Genomic DNA, 19,191 nt, shown 5'->3' with positions numbered 1-19,191 from the left:
TCACCTCTACTTCCTGCTCACGACCGGGTGTCCTGGTGTGCTGTCCCAGGTATTATGGATTGCCCTACCCGCAATAATGGATCGCTTGTCATGTTATTGTCGGCCTCTGGCTCTAAAACAGGTCACGGATTGTATTTATAGTAATGTATGGCACCTTTTATGATTTTGCCTTTTAAAGCAACATTTTGGTGAATGATGTTTACCTCGTTATTGTGTCCGTGTAAGTAACCAGATGAGAAGCTCCCGCACGGGAGGCTGGTCACGAAGTTTCAGTCGCTCGGCATTCACGATGAGGTAGCAAATGGGATCAGACATCGGCTTTGTCGTGGAAGCCAGAGAGTGGAGGGAGATTGTCGCATCTCTGACTGGAGGCCTGTGACTCTGGCAGTGCCGTACGGAGCAGTGCTGGGTACGTTTTTGTTTCTCGTCTCTATCATTCATCTCTATCATGTGGTTTACTGGAAATCTGCGGGTGACAACCTGATTGGAGGTGTAGTGGACAGCGAGGAAGGCTGTAATGACTTACAGCGGGATCCGCACCAGCTGGAGAAATGAGCTGAAAATGGCTGAAGGAATTTAACGCAGACAAATGCGAGGTGTTGCTCTTCGGTAGAACTAACCAGGGGAGGTCGGGCACTGAGGAGTGCGGTAGAACAAAGGGAGCTGTGAATACAGGTCCAGAATCTGTTGAAAGTGGCGTCACAGGTAGATAGGGTCGTAACGAAAACTTTGGGCACAACTGGTCTTCATGTATCAATGAGTTAAGTACAGGGGATGGGATGTCACGCTGAAGTAGTGTGATACATTTTTGAGGAAATTTACAAGGATGTTGCCGGGTCTGGAGTTCATGCTAATCCACTGGTTAACAGTGTCTACTGTCGTGATACTTCCTTCATTTTTCATCCTTGTGTTTTCATTTAATTTCCGTTTCGTGTACTTCTTATCAGAATAGTCTATGTTCGTTGGAGTGGTTAATCATGTTTCCATTAATGAAAATATATCCTTGGAAGTTTTATCTGACTGTTGTGTAAAATATTTATGTCTTATTCTGTTTATCCTTCTTTCTTAGGTGAAGTTGATACGGATAGATTCGAGTGGACATGGTGTTTTCTAAAATTCCTAATTTCAGTCCTTATTTTCCTTTGTAAGATTTCCAGATCGGTTTCAGAGCGGGATATTATGTGATATGTGTGTTATACACGTCAATATATATTATTTTGTTTCTCTCGGTTCAAGCTGATAAAACAAGAGGTCCAGGCACATTCATTTCTCAATTGCTTAGAACTTTCCGACTATTCTAATTGTGTTTAGTATTGAGCTTTTCTGGAGGTTTACTGACAAACTGCTGTGTGAGGATCGTGACCGGTGAGGAGGATGGAGGGATGGAGGAGGTGAGGCGTGTGGACAGAGGAGAGAAGAGGGTGAGGGAGCTACACACACTCAGACAGGGGATTGGGAAGTTCCATTTTGTCTGACACAAACACAGTAACCAAGGTAGCACCATGGGAGGGGTCTGAGGTTTCCCATTCTCGCTCCGTTTGCCAGTTCCTCCTGTTCCCGAGCTGCGGTGCGAGTTTCTGCTGCTCTGAATGGAGCCTTTCACGCGTCGCAGTTCCGTGTCCGAATCTCGTCTCCGATTGACACTGATCCTGACACTCACTGTCTCTCTCTGTATCTCTCCCTCGGTCTCTCTTTAACTATCACTCTCTTACTCTTCCTCTCGGCCCCGGTCTCTCTCTCTCTCTCCCTCCCCCATTCACTTGATTTCTCTGCTTGTCTCTGTCTGTCTGTGTCTGTCAGTCTGTCTCTCTCTTTATCTGTGTCCCTGTCTCTCTCCCTCTCTCTCCCACACTCGGTTTTACTCATTGCTCTCTCGGACTTACTGTCTCACTCTCTCCCTTGGGTTTGCTTTCTGTTTATTTTTTTCTGTCCCTCTCCAGTTTTTGTCTGGCTATCTGAGTCTCCCTCTCTCTTTTTGTTCTCACTGCTTCTAAATCTTTCTCTATGAAAAGCCTTCTCTCTCTCCTCGCACTTCCTCCCATGGGAGAGTCTGGGCTTTGTGTTTGAGAGAAAGGGACTGCGACATCAGGGAGGAATGGGGCGGCGGAGAAAGAGAGAGACAGAGAGATTTGCCCTCACCACACAACTCACACTCCACGTCACCTTTGAGGTGATGGGGGAAAGAGAGGGAGAAGGCAGAGAGAGAGATAGGGGAGAGATAAAACTCTGGGGTAGGGAGTCTGGAGAGGGACTGAGAGTCTGAGGCAGACAGACTGGGGTGAGGAGTGAGTGGAGAAGGACCCTGGGGGAAGAAAACACTGCCTAATTTCCATCAGAAGATATGTTTCATTGATACTATGATGGTTATTATGTGATGTTGTTTTTGTGTATGCCTGCAAGAAAATGTCATGTGCGGCACAGCCTTGTGGGTCGACGGGCTTGTATTGTGCTGTGTGTTTCCTATATGTTTCTACGTTCTAAGTTCCTATACTGAATATCAGAGTTGTATTTAGTGACATACATGTACTTTCATAATAAATTTGTTTTTAAGTTTGTAAGAGAGTGTTGGAAAGCGGGAATCTGGGAGGGAAAGAATCTGGGGGGGCAGAGAGAGAACGACTAGGGAGGGAGGAGAGTGAGACGAGGAGAAAGGCCAGTGAGGGAGAGGGAGCGACCAAGCCGGGAGATAGACCAGGAGGAAATGCAGAGAAATCGTAGATGAGCGAGCAGCCGGGGTGAGACCGGGGATATCGAGATGGGCCGAGGTAGCGTGCAGAGGGTAGAGTGACCAGGGTCCTAGAGAGTAAAAGAGGGCAGGTAGAGACGGGTGGGAGCAAGAGCGCGGGAGGGGGGTAGAGAGATTTGGGCACAGGGGAGAACGGAAATAAGGGTAGTGAGAGGGGCTAGAGGACTGGGTGGATGGTGGCAGAGATGTGGGGGGAGCAATGGAGAGGGGAAAAGGGACGGGGAAGAGAGGGGAGTGAGGGAAAAGGAGGCTGAGGGAGTGGATAATGGACGACGCAAAGGCGATGATGGTTTTACTCATCTCGTCTCCTCTCCGCACATTTTCTTTCACCCCTCTCCTCCTCAATCTGATCCCTCCCTCTCACGCCGCCCCCGCTAACCAGTCCGCACCGACAGACCCGGCCTCCATCTTCTCCAGCAAGCCCGCGCCCACTCCTGCCTCTGGCGGGCCTCAGTGACGATACGGTCCACACTCCACGGGACAGCCTGAAGGTCTGAGCGACCCGAGGAGTGGAAGGAGACATCAAGGCAGTATTTTAGAGATGGGTGTGGTTGGTAACGGTGCCCAGCTCTTCCCGTTGCTACATTCTTCCCCATAGGCACCCTTTAGTGTTCCAGCTCCCTTGTTACGAATTCCCCCTCTCCCATCCTCGGCATCCCGTCACTACTGAGAGACTCCACTCTCTGTTCCGTCGCTCTCCCCTCTATCACCGCCCGTCTCATCCAGGCTGGCGGCCATTTTGTGATGTTTACCATTGACCACTGCTCTCCCAGCAACATAAAATGGGGCACACCCTTTTCCTCACCTTCCACTGACTTTTCTCCCTGTTTATTCAATCTCCACTCCCCATCCCTCCTCTCCTCTCCCTTGGTGCCCTCTCTCCAGACTCTCCATTTAATCTTCTGCCAACAGCCATTTTGTGACAGTGTGTGACCCTCCCTTTCACTTCCTCCACCATTAAGTGTGTCACTCCCTCACACTCACCATCTTGTCAACCCCTTTCCCATCTCATCACTCGCAAAACCCTTCCCTCACCCCTCCCCCCCGCTTTCCTCTCCCCACCACCTCGATGTTCTGCATCGTATGCTGATTGGCTGCCATTTTAACGATGCCAATTTTCGCCTCTCTTCATTGCCCTTTTTCTCTCTCTGTTTCCCAGTGAGTCACTTCCCTACTCACGCCATCACTCCCGACACCCTCCCCTCTCTGTCCCCTTGCCCTTTTACCCGGCATTTTCTGAGCAGAAATTTCGGTTCCCCATCCAATCCCTTCTCTCCGTCGTTCAGTGAGTCGATCCCCTCTCCGTTGCGACAACCGACTCTCCGTCCATCAGCCGTGACCGCGACACAGACCCCCCGCTCCTCGTTTACCCCTCGAGCACACCCCTCCCCTTTCTTGCAGCTTGTCTTATTTGCGAAGGAAATGTCACCAGCCACCTTTCCTCCACTATTAAGTCACTCCCCCACACTTCCCACCCCGTTCCTCCCCACCCTGTCCCAGCAGACCACTCTCTCCCAGTCCCATTACTTCCCTCCCTCTCCGTCTCATCACTCCCTCTCCCTTCCTGTCGTTTCACTCCTCCTCACCCCGTCTTTATCTTCTCCTTGTCGGCCACCAGTTTGTGACAGGAACTTTCGCCCCTTTGCCTCCGTCCCCTATTGAGTCAGTGACTTCGCCACGCTCACCGTCTCATCAGTCCACTCCTCGTCCCGTCACTCCTCTTCCTCCCAAACCCCTCACCCCTCCTCCCCAAAACCCACATGTATATGTGTATGTGTGAATATCTGATATATACATTAGTTTATTTAATGACAAAATTATTGGACTTAAAACATATATACAATGCCGAAAACGATATAAAGCACAAATTAAAATACTGTTATTTTGCAATCGATAACATACTCTATCCCGGGATTGTATCCATGGGCACCGCATGTTCCTTCGCCATGAATTATTTGTGCGACAGCGGCCATTATAAATTAGCGTCTCACTCCATCCCTGGCGGCCACATTAACCAAGGATTCGCCCATTTTAAATCAGCGCGTCCCTCCCTCTCTTGTGCTCACTTCTACCGAAGCCGTCACTCCCTCCCCAGCGGCCATTTCAAATGAAGCGTCGGCCATTTGGTCAACGTGTCCTTCACTCCATCTCTGCTGTTCACTTTAACCAAGGCGTCGCTCTCTCCTTGGTCCCCTTTCGACCCGGCCGAGCGGGGTCTCCTTCAGTCACCACATCTCTCCCTTTTCCTCAACAAAATTAAGGATGGTGACGGCCGTTTTAAATCGGAGTCTCACCCACTCCCTTCCCGGCGCTCACGTTAAACAAGGTATCACAAACCCTAAACTGCCCGGTCAGACATTATAAGTGAAGCAGCGACTATTTTATGTTAGAGCGTCACTCTCTCCCATTAAATCATTTTACATCGAGCCATTACCGCCTCTCTCTTCTCAATGTACCTCAGTCTCCATTTCGGCCATTTTACCCGGTGCGTCTTTCCCTCCCTGTTGGCCATTTAAAGTCTGTCCATCACTCTCTCCCTGTCGGCCATTTTAACGAAGGAATCAGGGACTATTTCAAGTCGGGCCGCCACTTCCTTTGACTTATCAGTATGTTGCTCCCTTCCTGGCGTCGATTTTCCCTCGGTGCATCCCTCTCTCCCTGGGACTATTTTCAGTGAGTGCGTCACTCTCTCCCGGTGATAATTTTATATTCTGGATATCCTATAAAAATACTATTTTTAATCAGCACATCCCTCCCTCGCTCCCCGATGAAAATTTTCAGTCAGTGCACAATCCCCACCCTGTCGGTCATTATAACTCTGCCTGTCACTCCCATTCTCTTGTCGGTTTATCACTCCCTCCTTGCCGGTCATGAGAAACAAGGTGATCACGGCATCTTAATTCCGCCCATCGCCTCCTCCCTGGCGCCCATTGTCACTCAGGCCATCACTTTCTCCCCGGAGAACATTTTCAGTCAACCTTTCACTCCCTCTCTAGTGACCATTCTAAATCCTTCTGTCGTTCCCTCCCTATTCACCATTTTCATTCAGGAGCCTCTCGCAGGACAGACACACTCGACCACCCTCCACTCGATTGCGCAGACTGTTTATCACAAACAATAAATATATCGCAAACAATAGAGACCGATCCGACATCCTCATCTCCGGATCCTGTGCGTCATCACTCCGAGTGTCGTGGAGAGAGGAGGATACAGACACCAGGAAACGTGTGCGGTAATATTCCCGGTGTCGATACAGAGACCCGACACCGTGGGCGGTAAAACTCCCGGTGTGTAGACAGAGATCGGGAACCGTGCCTGGCAAAATTCGCAGTTTGGGATATGGAGACTTGGAACCGTGCCCTGTATAACTTCCTGTGTGTTATGTGGACACCGGGAACCGGGCGCAATGAATCTCCCGGCTTGGGGACTCGGAAACCATAAACCTCTCTCACACCCGCACTCTACGCCCCCTCCCCATCCTTCCGTCCGATCGTATCCACCGTTAGTGTTACAAAGTCGTCAACATCTACACGACCCTCGACTTTCCGTGTAACTAATAAACTCACTGGCGTTCCCGACAAATTCGTAAACCCCGCTCCGAGTTCTGTCAAATACAGAATTCAGGCGTCCCCGCCAATTTCCAGGATTACATTTCCGTTGGAAACAACTGAAAATTGTCCCATTGGGAGTCAGATGGTGGGAAAGGCCAAATCCCACTGGGTGACCGTACGATAGGAGTGAATGGGAAGCGGTGCAGACGGTGGGGGTAAATGGGAAAGGGTGGGGTCCACTGGGAGGCAAACAGTGGGAGTGAATGGGAAGAGGTGGGGTCATTGGGAGTGCGGATGCTGTGAATGAATGGGAAAGAATGGCATTTGATCGGGATTGCGTTCCTTGTGAGTGGACGGAAAGGGACGGCGCCCTGTGAGGAGTGCGGACCGTGGGAGAGGGACGGGAAGGGGTGGATACCCGCTTTGCAAAATTATCCTCAACTTCGATTTCATCCTGGGCTACTTCTCGACCCTCGAAGTCAAATATGATTGTTAACCGCTATGTTTATGATTCCCGTCTGTACTCCCCTGCTGTCTGTTCCCCCTCCCACCCTCTCCTTGTCTGTGCATATTGAATCCCTCTCCGTCTCCACGTATATTCATCTCGTGTGTCTGTGGTTCCCTGCGCTGCAGTTCCATGGTGAACACAATGAGAGTCTCCTCTGTAATCTGTTTCAACTCGAGAACGCGGTTGATATATCTCACACTACAGACCTTTTTTGTCACTCTGTGTCTGACACCAGGAGTGTGTGATGGGACGATGCAGTTGGATCTTCACTCTGTGCTGAATGCCGGTATTCCATCCTTCTTACCTTTCGTACTTGGGGGGGTCAATTAAATCACCTCTGACATTACAGTCGATTTTAACTGTCGGCGGGGGCAGTTAGCCACGATGGGGGTAGGGTGGAGATTAGATCCTGGGTACTCAGACTCTGAGACGCTGCTGTACCAGTGTGAGGAGCTCAGAACCATTATTGCAGTTATCCGGGTGCGGGGGGCAGCAGTAATCCCAGATCGCTCTTCCTCCTCTAATGAGACTCGAGTCCGACACCAAGACAGGAAGTTACAGCGGTTTATTGATTTCGTCACGACAAATGTAAATCCACTCACTCACAGTCAAACACAATTAACTGACTGGCGACAACGAGTGACAGTTTGAATAATCAGTCCCGTTTCTCACCGTCACTCTGCATCGGGGAACCGATGATTATAAAATCACACTTCAGGGCCGTGTCCGGGATCGCTGCAGATCCAGGGTCACTGCCGAGGGATTTGTCCATTTAACATCATTATATCGGCCAGGCTGCCGAATGCACCGTCCTCAGCAAAGGGAGCAAAAGGATTCTCTCCCGGGGTAATCCCACCCCGGGACACCGCTATTCCAGACTGAGTCCCGGATCCCGGGCTCTTCCTGTCTGTGTGATTCCCCAGAGTCTCAAGTGGCGAAGTCTCGAGCCCGCACATCCGGCCGAAGCTGTTCCGCCGGACAACAGGCAGATATACGTCACGATGGACCGCTTCCGATGTCACCGAGCTCAAGACTGGAGCAGGTTCCGTTAAAACTGTTGGGAATTACCCCCGGTGTGCCTCAATTAAGTTAAGGGCGGGAGTTAAAGGGGAGGGCGGCGAATCGGACAAAATGTTGCCATCCCATGGGTGGGGGTGTTCACTCATTCAGATGTTCACACGGCCACTGTCAGTCCGGGTCTGACTCCCCGCAGAGGTCTCAGTTCCTTCTCCCCGGTCTCACTGAACTTATTCTTCAGCAACCTGAAACAGATGGAAGAATAGAGATGAATGCATTCAACAGTGGCTGGATGGGAGATGCCAGAGAGTAGTATGAATAACTGTTTGTCAGGTTGGACGCCGGTGACTAGTGGTGTGCCTCAAGGATCTGTACTGGGTCCAGTGTTGTTTGTCAAATAAATTAATGATCTGGATGATGGGGTGGTAAATTGGATTAGTAAGTAAGCAGATGATACTTTATGCAGATGGTGTTGTGGATAATGAAGTATGTTTTTAAAGCTTGCAGAGAAATGTCGGACAGTTAGAAGAGTGGGCTGAAAGATGGCGAACGGTGTTTAAAGCTGATAAATGTGAGGTGCCATATTTTGGTAGGAATAATCCAAATAGGGCATAAATGGTAAATGGGAGGGCATTGTGAAATGCAATAGAACAGAGTAATCTAGGAATAATGGTGCATAGTTCCCTGAAGGTAGAATCTCATGTGGATAGGTTGGTGAAGAAAGCTTTTGGGATGCTGGCCTTTATAAATCAGAGCATTGAGTATAGGAGTTGGTATGTAATGCTAAAATTGTACAAGGCATTGGTACAGCCGAATTTGGAGTATTGTGTATATTTCTCGTCACCAAATTATAGGAAATATGTCAGCAAAATAGAGGGAATACAGAAAAAATTTACTAGAATGTTATCTGGGTTTCAGCACCTAAGTTACAGGGAAAGATTGAGCAAGTTAGGTCTTTATTCTTTGGAGCGTAGAAGGTTGAGGGGGGACGATAGAGGTATTTAAAATTATGAGGGGGATAGATAGAGTTCACGTGGATAGGCTTTTTCCATTGAGATTAGGGGATATTAAAACAAGAGGACATGAGTTGAGAGTTAGGGGGGAAAAGTTTAAGGGTAACACAAGTTTAAGGGTAACAGCTACTACTCAGAGAGTGGTAGCTGTGTGGAACGAGCTTCCAGTAGAAGTGGTATAGGCAGGTTCGGTATTGTCATTTAAAGTAAAATTAGATAGATACATGGACAGGAAAGGAATGGAATGGAGTGCGGGCCAGTGGAACTAGGTGAGTGTAAGCTTTTGGCACGAACTAGAAGGACCATGATGGCCTGTTTCCGTGCTGTAATTGTTATATGGTTAAATGGTTATATGAAGTAAACAGATTACACAACAGTGTCAGTAACAGTGGATAGGGGTTAATATTTCAACAACACCAACAGACAAATATCACCAGAAAACCCGCGGAACTGCTGGAATTTTATCACATTGAACATTAACACTCTCACTCGATCCACTTCAGCCTCTGGTGGTTCAGTATGAGGCGGCGGAGAGCGGGGACTGATCCGTCTGTCAGCGAGTTTAGTCCCAGTTTCAGCCCCGTCAGTGATGGGTATGTACTGAGAGCGGAGACGAGATCCTCGGCACCAGAATCTGTGAGACCGACACGCTCCAGCCTGGAGATGAGAGAGAGTGAGGGTGAAGGACACAGAGAGACAGGAGACGGTACAAATCCCCAGTGTTTATCAGTAACACAATTACTGATCACATTAATGTTCAGTGTCAGACACCCAGTGACTGTAAACACAATCTCCCACAGTCTGGAGATGAGAGAGAGTGAGCGTGAAGGACACAGAGAGACAGGAGACGGTACAAATCCCCAGTGTTTATCAGTAACACAATTACTGATCACATTAATGTTCAGTGTCAGACAATCCAGTGACTGTAAACACAATCTCCCACAGTCTGGTACTTACCCCAGTTTCTGTATTTTACACTCTGCGTTCCTCAGAGCCGCAGACACCAGTTTCACTCCTGAATCTCCCAGTTTATTACCATTCAGGTCCAGCTCCGTCAGTGATGGGTTTATACTGAGGACGGAGAAGAGATCCTCGACACCAGAATCTGTGAGATCGGCACTGTCCAGCCTGGAGATGAGAGAGAGTGAGGGTGAAGGACACAGAGAGACAGGAGACGGTACAAATCCCCAGTGTTTATCAGCAACACAATTACTGATTTTTTTTTTCTTCAGCACGACTGGGTAGGTCGGCCAGTGAGAACAGCGTGAAGAGTTTAAAAGGAAGACAGATTTACAGAGCGAGCATCAGAGGAGCAGGAGACAGAGTAGGAAGGCTTTGGCTCAACGGGGCTTCGGTGATAAAGGGTCGAGGCGAGGTAGGTTATCTGTTTACAATACGAACAGAGAGCATGTGTGTGAGGCTGGTTTTCTGTGCTCGGTGTCAGATGTGGGAGATCCTGGATACTCCCAGCCTCCTGGAAGGCAACATCTGCACCCGGTGTGTCGAGCTGCAGCTCCTTAGGGACCGAGTTAGGGAACTGGAGATGCAGCTCGATGACCTTTGTCTGGTCAGGGAGAGTGAGGAGGTGATAGAGAGGAGTTACAGGCAGGTGGTCACACTGGGGCCACGGGAGACTGACGAAGTGGGTCACAGTCAGGAGAGGGAAGGACAAGAAGCAGATACCAGAGAGCACTGCTGGAGGGGGTGACGGCTCACGGTGGAGGGGGTGATGGCCCACGGTGGGGGGGGGGGAAGCAACAGTGCCTCTGGCACAGAGCCTGCCCCTGTGGCTCAAGAGGGTGGGGAAATGATGAGAAGGCAGTAGTCATTGGTGACTCGACAGTTAGGGGGTCAAACAGGCGATTCTTTGGACACAGGAAAGAAACTCGGATGGTAGTTTGCCTCCCAGGGTCCGGGATGTTTCTAATCACGTCCATGATAACCTGCAGTGGGAGGGAGAACAGACAGAAGTCGTGGTACATATTGGTACCAGTGACATTGGTAGGAAAAGGAAGAGTTCCTGAAAAAAGACAACAGAGAGTTAGGAAGGAAGTTGAGAAGCAGGACCTCAAAGGTAGGAATCTCAGGACTACTGCCTGTGCCACACAACAGTGAGAATAGGAATAGAATGAGATGGAGGATAAATGTATGGCTGAGGGATTGGAGCAGGAGGCAGGGATTCAGATTTTTAGGAACATAGAAAATAGGTGCCGGAGTAGGGCATTCGGCACTTGGAGCCTGCAGCACCATTCAGTACGATCATGGCTGATCATCCAACTCAGAACCCTGAACCTGCTTTCTCTCCATAGCCCTTGATCCCTTTAGCCACAAGGGTCATATCTAACTTCCTCATAATGAACCGGCCTCAACTGTTTCCTGTGGCAGAGAATTCCACAGTTTCACCACCCTCTGTGTGAGGTAATTTTGGAGCAGGTGTGACCTGCTCAAAAAGGACAGGTTGCACTTGAATCCCAGGGGACAATATCCTGGTGGGAAGATTTGCTAAAGCTATTGGGGAGAGTTTAAACTAGAATTGTTAGGGGGTGGAAGCCAAAATGAAGTGATGGAGGAAAGGGAACTTGACTCACAAATAGAGAAAACATGGAGACAGTGCGAGAGGGAGGATAGGCAGGTGATAGAGAAGGGAGACACTCAGTCTGATGGTTTGAGATGTGTCTATTTTAATGCAAGGAGTATTATGAAAAAAGCGGATGACCTTAGAGCATGGATCAGCACTTGGATATATGACGTGGAGCCCATTACAGAGACTTGGATTGTGCAGGCGCAGGAATGTCTATTTTGAGTGACAGGCTTTAGATGTTTCAGAAAAGACAGGGAGGGAGGCAAAAGAGGTTGGGACCTGGCACTGTTGATCAGATATAGTGTCATGTCTGCAGAAAAGGAGGAAGTCATGGAGGGTTTGTCTATGGAGTGTCTGTGGGTGAAAGTTAGGTACAGGAAGGGGGTCAATAACTCTACTGGGTGTATTGTATAGACCACCCAACAGTAACAGGGACATCGAGGAGCAGATAGGGAGACCGATTCTGGAAAGGAGTAACAATAACAGGGTTGTTGAAGTGGGAGATTTTAATTTTGCAACTAATGATTAGCATCTCCCTAGAGTGAGTGGTCCAGTTGAGGTGGAGTTTGTTAGGTGTTTTAAGGAAGGTTTCTTGACGCAATATGTAGATAAGCCTACAAGAGGAGAGACTGTACTTGATCTGGTATTGGGAATGAACCTGGCCTGGTGTCAGGTCTCTCAGTGAGGGAGCATTTTGGAGATAGTGATCACAATTCTACCTCATTTACCATAGCATTAGACAGAGGTAGGAGCAGTCAAGTTAGGGAAGCCTTTAATTGGAGTAAGGGGAACTATGAAGCTGTCAGGTTGGAACTTGTAAGCATAAATTGGAAACAGATGTTCTCAGGGAAATGTACCGAAGAAATGTAGAAAATGTTCAGGGGATATTTGTGTGGAGATCTGAGTAGGTACGTTGCAATGAGACATGGAAAGGATGGTAGGGTACAAGATCCGTGGTGCACAAAGGCTGTTGTAAATCTAGTCAAGAAGTAAAGGTTCAAAAAACTAGGTAATGATTTAAATCTGGAAGATTATAAGACTGGCAGGAAGGAGCTTAAGAATGAAATCAGGAGAGCTAGAAGGGGCCATGAGAAGGCCTTGGCGGATAGGATTAAGGAAAACCCCAAGGCATTCTGCAAGTATGTGAAGAGCAAGAGGATAAGATGAGAGAGAATAGGACCAATCAAGTGTGACAATGCAAAACTGCGTATGGGACAGAGGATATAGCGGAGGTATTTAATGAATCATTTGCTTCAGAACTCATGACGGAAAAGGCGATCGGTGGGATGACTTGCAGCAGACTGAAAAGCTTGAGAATGTAGATATTAAGAAAGAGGATGTGCTGGTGCTTTTGGGAAGTATCTATTCGGATAAGTCACCGGGACATGACGGGATGTACCCCAGGCTACTGTGGGAAGTGAGGGAGGAGATTGCTGAGACTCTGGCAATGATCTTTGCATCATCAATGAGGACAGGAGAGGATGTGGAGGATTGGATGTTTGCAGATGTTGTTCCCTTATTCAAGAAAGTTAGTAGAGATAGCCCTGGAAACTATAGACCAGTGAGTCTCTCTTCAGTGGTTGGTAAATTGATGGAGAAGATCCTTAGAGGTAGGATTTATGAACATCCGGAGAGGCAAAATAGGAATAGTCAGCATGGCTTTGTCAAAGGCAAGTCATGCCTTAGCAGCCTGACTGAATTTTTTGAGGATGCGACTAAACACTTTGATGAAGGTAGAGCAGTAGATGTAGTGTATATGGATTTCAGCAAGGCATTTGATAAGGTACCCCATACAAGGCTTATTGAGAAAGTAAGGAGGCATGGGATCCAAGGGGACATTGCTTTGTGAATACAGAACTGGCTTGCCCACAGAAGGCATAGAGTGGCTGTAAACGGGTCATATTCTGCATGGAGGTCGGTAACCAGTGCTGTACCCCAAGGATCTGTCCTGGGACCTGCAGTCTTTGTGATTTTAATAAATGACCTGTTGAAAGTGGAGCGATGGGTTATTAAGTTTGCTGATGACACACAGGATGGGGCTGTTGTGGATAGTGTGGAGGGCTGTCAGAGGTTACAACGGGACATGCATAGAATGCAAAACTGGTCTGAGAAGTGGCAGATGGAGTTCAACCCAGATAACTGTGAGGTGGTTAATTTTGGTTGGTCAAATATGATAGCAGAAATTAGTATTAATGGTAAGACTCTTGGCAATGTGGATGATCAGACGGATCTTGGGGTCAGAGTCCATAGGACACTCAAAGCTGCTACACACGTTGACTCTGTGTTTAAGAAGACATAACAGTGCATTGGGCTTCATTGATCGTGGGATTGAGTTTAAGAGCCAAGAGGTAATGTTGCAGCTATATAGGACCCTGGTCAGACCCCACTTCAAGAACTGTGCTCAATTCTGGTCACCTCACATGGAAACCATAGAAAGGATGCAGAGGAGATTTACAAGGATGTTGCCTGGATCGGGGAGCTTGCCTTATGAGAATAGGTTGAGTGAACTCAACTTTTCTCTTGAAGTGGCAGAGGATGAGAAGTGACCTGATAGAGGTGTACAAGATAATGAGAGGCATTAATCATGTGGTTAGTCAGAGGCTTTTCCCCAGGACTGAAATGGTTAGCATGAGAGGACATATTTTAATGTGCTTGGAAGTTGGTACAGAGGAGTTGGCAGGAGTAAGGTTTTTGAACACAGAGAGTGCGTGGAATGGTCTGCTGGCAGCAGCGGTGGTAGAGGCGGAAACAACAGGCTTTAATAGACTCCTGGATGGCTACATGGAGCTCAGAAAAATAGAGGGCTAAGGGAATAGCCTAGGTAGGGACATGTTCGGCACAGTTTTGTGGGCCGAAGGGCCTGTATTGTGCTGCAGGTTTTCGATGTTTTTTTTGTTTCTACTGATCACATTAATGTTCACTGTCAGACATTCACTGACTGCAAACACATTTTCCCACAGTCTGGTACTCACCACAGTTTCTGTATTTTACACTCCAGGCTCCTCAAAGCCGCAGACACCAGTTTCACTCCTGAATCTCCCAGTTTATTACAGCCCAGGCCCAGCTCCGTCATTGATGGGTTTGTACTGAGAGCAGAGGCGAGGTCGCCTGCACCAGAATCTGTGAGACCGACATTCCTCAGCCTGGAGATGAGAGAGAGTGAGGGTGAAGGACACAGAGAGACAGGAGACGGTACAAATCCCCAGTGTTTATCAGTAACACAATTACTGATTTTTTTCTTCAGCACGACTGTGCAAGTCGGCCAGTGAGAACAGCGAGAAGAGTTTAAAAGGAAGACAGATTCACAGAGCGAGCGTCAGAGGAGCGGGAGACAGAGTAGGAAGGCTTTGGGTCAACCGGGCTTCGGCGATAAAGGGTCGAGGCGAAGTAGGTTATCTGTTTACAATACAGACAGAGAGTATGTGTGTGAGGCTGTGTTTCTGTGCTCGGTGCCAGATGTGGGAGATCCTGGAGACTCCCAGCCTCCCGGACGGCAACATCTGCACCCGGAGTGTCGAGCTGCAGCTCCTTAGGGACCGAGTTAGGGAACTGGAGATGCAGCTCGATGACCTTCGTCTGGTCAGGGAGAGCAAGGAGGTGACAGAGAGGAGTTACAGGCAGGTGGTCACACCGGGGCCACGGGAGACCGAGGAACTGGGTCACAGTCAGGAGAGGGAAGGGCAAGAAGCAGGTACTAGGGAGTACTCCTGTGTCTGTACCCCTTGACAATCAGTACTCCTGATCGAGTACTGCTGGGGGGGTGCAGTCTATGTGGGGATGGGGGAGCAACAATGGCTACACCTTTGGCACAATGTCCAGACCTGTTGCTCAGAAGGGCAGGGAAAGCAACAGCAAGGCAGTAGTGATAGGAGACCCTAGATTAGGGGGTCAGATAGGCCATTCTGTGGACGCAGCAAAGAAGCGCAGATCGTTGTTTGCCTCCCAGGTGCCAGGGTCTGGGATATTTCAGATCGCGTCCAAGATATCCTGCAGTGGAAGGGAGAACAGCCAGAGTTTGTGGTACATATTTGTACCAATGACATAGGTAGGAAAAGGGAAGAGGTCCTGAAAAAAGACTACAGGGAGTTCGGAAGGAAGTTGAGAAGCAGGACCTCAAAGGTAGTAATCTCGGAATTACTGCATGTGCCACAAAACAGTGAGAATAGGAATAGGATGAGGTGGAGGATAAATGCATGGCTGAGGGATTGGAGCAAGAGGCAGGGATTCAGATTTCTGGATCACTGGGACCACTTTTGTGGCGGGTGTGACCTGTACAAAAAGGACGGGTTGCACTTGAATCCCAGGGCGACCAATATCCTGGCGGGGAGGTTTGCTAAAGCTATTGGGGAGAGTATAAACTAGAATTGCTGTGGGGTGGGAACCAAAATGAAATGATGGAGGAAAGGTAGGTTGGCTCACAAATAGAGAAAATTTGGAGACAGTGTGAAAATGAGGATACGCAGGTGATAGAGAAGGGAGGTGCTCAGTCCGATGGTTTGAGATGTGTCTATTTTAATGCAAGGAGTATGATGAATAAAACGGATGAGAGAGAATGGATCAGCACTTGGAGATAGGATGTGGTGGCCATACAGAGACTAGGATGGCTCAGGGGTAGGAATGTCTATTTTGAGTGCCAGACTTTAGATGTTTCAGAAAGGACAGGGAGGGAGGCAAAAGAGGTGGGGGCGTGGCACTGTTGATCAGAGATAGCGTCACGGCTGCAGAAAAAGAGGTAGACATGGAGGGATTGTCTACAGAGTCTCTGTGGGTGGAAGTTTGGAACAGGAAGGGGTCAATAACTCCACTGGGTATTTTGTACAGACCACCCAACAGTAAAAGGGGCATTGAGGAGCAGATACAGAGGCAGATTCTGGAAAGGAGTAATAATAGCAGGGTTGTTGAAGTGTGAGATTTTAATTTCCCAACTATTGATTGGCATTTCACTAGAGTGAGGGGTTTAGATGTGGTAGAGTATGTTAGCTCTGTTCAGGAAGGTTTCTTGACTCAATGTAGATAAGCCTACAGGAGGAGAGGTTGTACTTGATCTGGTATTGGGAAATTAGCCTGGTCAGGTGTCAGGTCTGTCAGTGGAACAGCATTTTGGAGATAGTGATCACAATTCTACCTCATTTACCATAGCATTAGACAGAGGTAGGAGCAGTCAAGTTAGGGAAGCCTTTAATTGGAGTAAGGGGAACTATGAAGCTGTCAGGTTGGAACTTGTAAGCATAAATTGGAAACAGATGTTCTCAGGGAAATGTACCGAAGAAATGTAGAAAATGTTCAGGGGATATTTGTGTGGAGATCTGAGTAGGTACGTTGCAATGAGACATGGAAAGGATGGTAGGGTACAAGATCCGTGGTGCACAAAGGCTGTTGTAAATCTAGTCAAGAAGTAAAGGTTCAAAAAACTAGGTAATGATTTAAATCTGGAAGATTATAAGACTGGCAGGAAGGAGCTTAAGAATGAAATCAGGAGAGCTAGAAGGGGCCATGAGAAGGCCTTGGCGGATAGGATTAAGGAAAACCCCAAGGCATTCTGCAAGTATGTGAAGAGCAAGAGGATAAGACGAGAGAGAATAGGACCAATCAAGTGTGACAATGGAAAAGTGCGTATGGAACAGGAAGATATAGCGGAGGTACTTAATGAAGCATTTGCTTCAGTCTTCATGACGGAAAAGGATCTTGCCGATTGTAGGGTTGACTTGCAGCAGACTGAAAAGTTTGAGAATGTAGATATTTAGGAACTTTTGGAAAGCATCAAGTTGGATAAGTCACCGGGAAATGACGGGATGTACCCCAGACTACTGCGTGAAACGAGGGAGGAGATTGCTGAGCCTCTGGCAAAGATCTTTGCATCATCAATGAGGACAGGAGAGTCTATGGAGAATTGTAGGGCAGTGAATGTTGTTCCCTTGTTCAAGAAAGGAGTCGGGATAGCCCTGGAAATTATAGGCCAGTGAGTCTTACTTCAGTGGTTGGTAAGTTGATGGAGAAGATCCTGAGAGGTAGGATTTATGAATATCTGGAAAGGCAAAATATGATTAGGAATAGACAGCATGACTTTGTCACAGACAGGTCGTGCCTTACGAGCCTGATTGAATTTTTTGAGGATGTGACTAAACACATTGAAGAAGGTAGAGCAGTAGAGGTGCTGAATATGGATTTCAGTAAGGCATTTGATAAGGTGCCCTATGCAAGGCTTATTGAGAAGTAAGGAGGCATGTGATCCAAGGGGACATTGCTTTGTGGATCCAGAACCGGCCTGCCCACGGAAGGCAAAGTGTAGTTTTAGATGGGTCATATTCTTCATTGAAGCCAGTGACCAGTGGAGTGCCTCAGTGATCTGTTCTGGGACACCCATTCTTTGTGATTTTTATAAATGACCTGGATAATGAAGTGGAGGGATGGGTTAGTATGCTTGCTGATGACACAAAGGATGGGGGTGTTGTGGATAGTGTGGAGGTCTGTCAGAGGTTACAACGGGACATTGATAGAATGCCAAACTGTGCTGAGAAGTGGCAGATGAAGTTCAACCCAGATAAGTGTGAAGTGGTTCATTTTGGTAGGTCAAATATGATGGCAGAATATAATATTAATGGTAAGACTCTTGACAGAGTGGAGGATCAGAGGAACTTGGGGCCTGAGTCCATAGGTCACCCAAAGCTGCAACGCAGGTTGACCCTGTAGTTAAGAAGGCAAATGGTGTATTGGTCTTCATCAACCGTGGGATTGAGTTTAAGAGCTGAGATGTAATGCTGCAGCTATATAGGACCCTGGTCTGACCCCACTTGGAATACTGTGCTCAGTTCTGGTTGCCTCACTGTAGGAAGGATGTGGAAATCATAGAAAGTGTGCAGAGGAGATTTACAAGGATGTTGCCTGGATCGGGGAGCATGCCTGATGAAAATAGGTTGAGTGGACTCGGCCTTTTCTCTTGGAGTGGTAGAGGATGAGAGGTGACCTGATAGAGGATGAGAGGTGACCTGATAGAGGTGTACAAGATAATGAGAGGCATTGATCATGTGGTTAGTCAGATGCTTTTCCCCAGGACTGAAATGGCTAGCACGAGAGGGCATATTTTTAAGGTGCTTGGAATTAGGTGCAGTGGAGATGTCTGAGTAAGTTTTTTACGCAGAGCGTACTTAGTGCAGCGGTGGTGGAGGTGGAAACAACAGGGTTTTTAAGAGACTCCTAGATGGCTACATGCAGCTCAGAAAAATAGAGGGCTAAGGAAATAGCCTAGGTAGGGACATGTTCGGCACAGTTTTGTGGGCCAAAGGGCCTGTATTGTGCTGCAGGTTTACGATTTTTTTTTGTTTCTACTGATCACATTAATGTTCACTGTCGGACACCCAGTGACTGTAAACACATTTTTCCCACAGTCTGGTACTTACCACAGTTTCTGTATTTTACACTCCTGGTTCCTCAGAGCTGCAGACACCAGTTTAACTCCTGAATCTCCCAGTTCATTCTCACTCAGGTCCAGCTCCGTCAGTGATGGTTTTGTACTGAGAGCGGAGACGAGATCCTCGGCACCAGAATCTGTGAGACCAACATTCCTCAGCCTGGAGATGAGAGAGAGTGAGGGTGAAGTACACAGAGAGACAGGAGACGGTACAAATCCCCAATGTTTATCAGTAACACAATTACTGAGCACATTAATGTTCTGTGTCAGACACCCAGTGACTGTAAACACAATCTCCCACAGTCTGGTACTTACCACAGTTTCTGTATTTTACACTCCTGGTTCCTCAGAGCCGCAGACACCAGTT

The 19,191-nt window shown here is 48.0% G+C and overlaps 1 protein-coding gene across 1 annotated transcript; it reads right to left on the bottom strand.

Moving 5' to 3' along the window:
* Positions 1 to 7,355: 7,355 nt before the first annotated feature.
* On the bottom strand, positions 7,356 to 18,979 carry LOC132389466 (ribonuclease inhibitor-like). The gene is made up of 5 exons (XM_059961990.1): positions 18,814 to 18,979; positions 14,389 to 14,559; positions 9,793 to 9,963; positions 9,325 to 9,492; positions 7,356 to 8,067 (listed from the first exon to the last, which is right to left on the bottom strand). The coding sequence occupies exons 2-5, from the start codon at positions 14,487 to 14,489 to the stop codon at positions 7,980 to 7,982; spliced, it is 528 nt and encodes a 175-aa protein (XP_059817973.1). The 5' UTR covers positions 14,490 to 14,559; positions 18,814 to 18,979; the 3' UTR covers positions 7,356 to 7,979.
* Positions 18,980 to 19,191: the final 212 nt, after the last annotated feature.

This window comes from Hypanus sabinus, unplaced genomic scaffold, assembly GCF_030144855.1.
Source record: "Hypanus sabinus isolate sHypSab1 unplaced genomic scaffold, sHypSab1.hap1 scaffold_581, whole genome shotgun sequence".
NCBI classification, from domain to species: Eukaryota; Metazoa; Chordata; class Chondrichthyes; order Myliobatiformes; family Dasyatidae; genus Hypanus; species Hypanus sabinus.
Note: the sequence above shows the minus strand (reverse complement) of the source record. Positions and strands in the feature narration are given on the sequence as shown.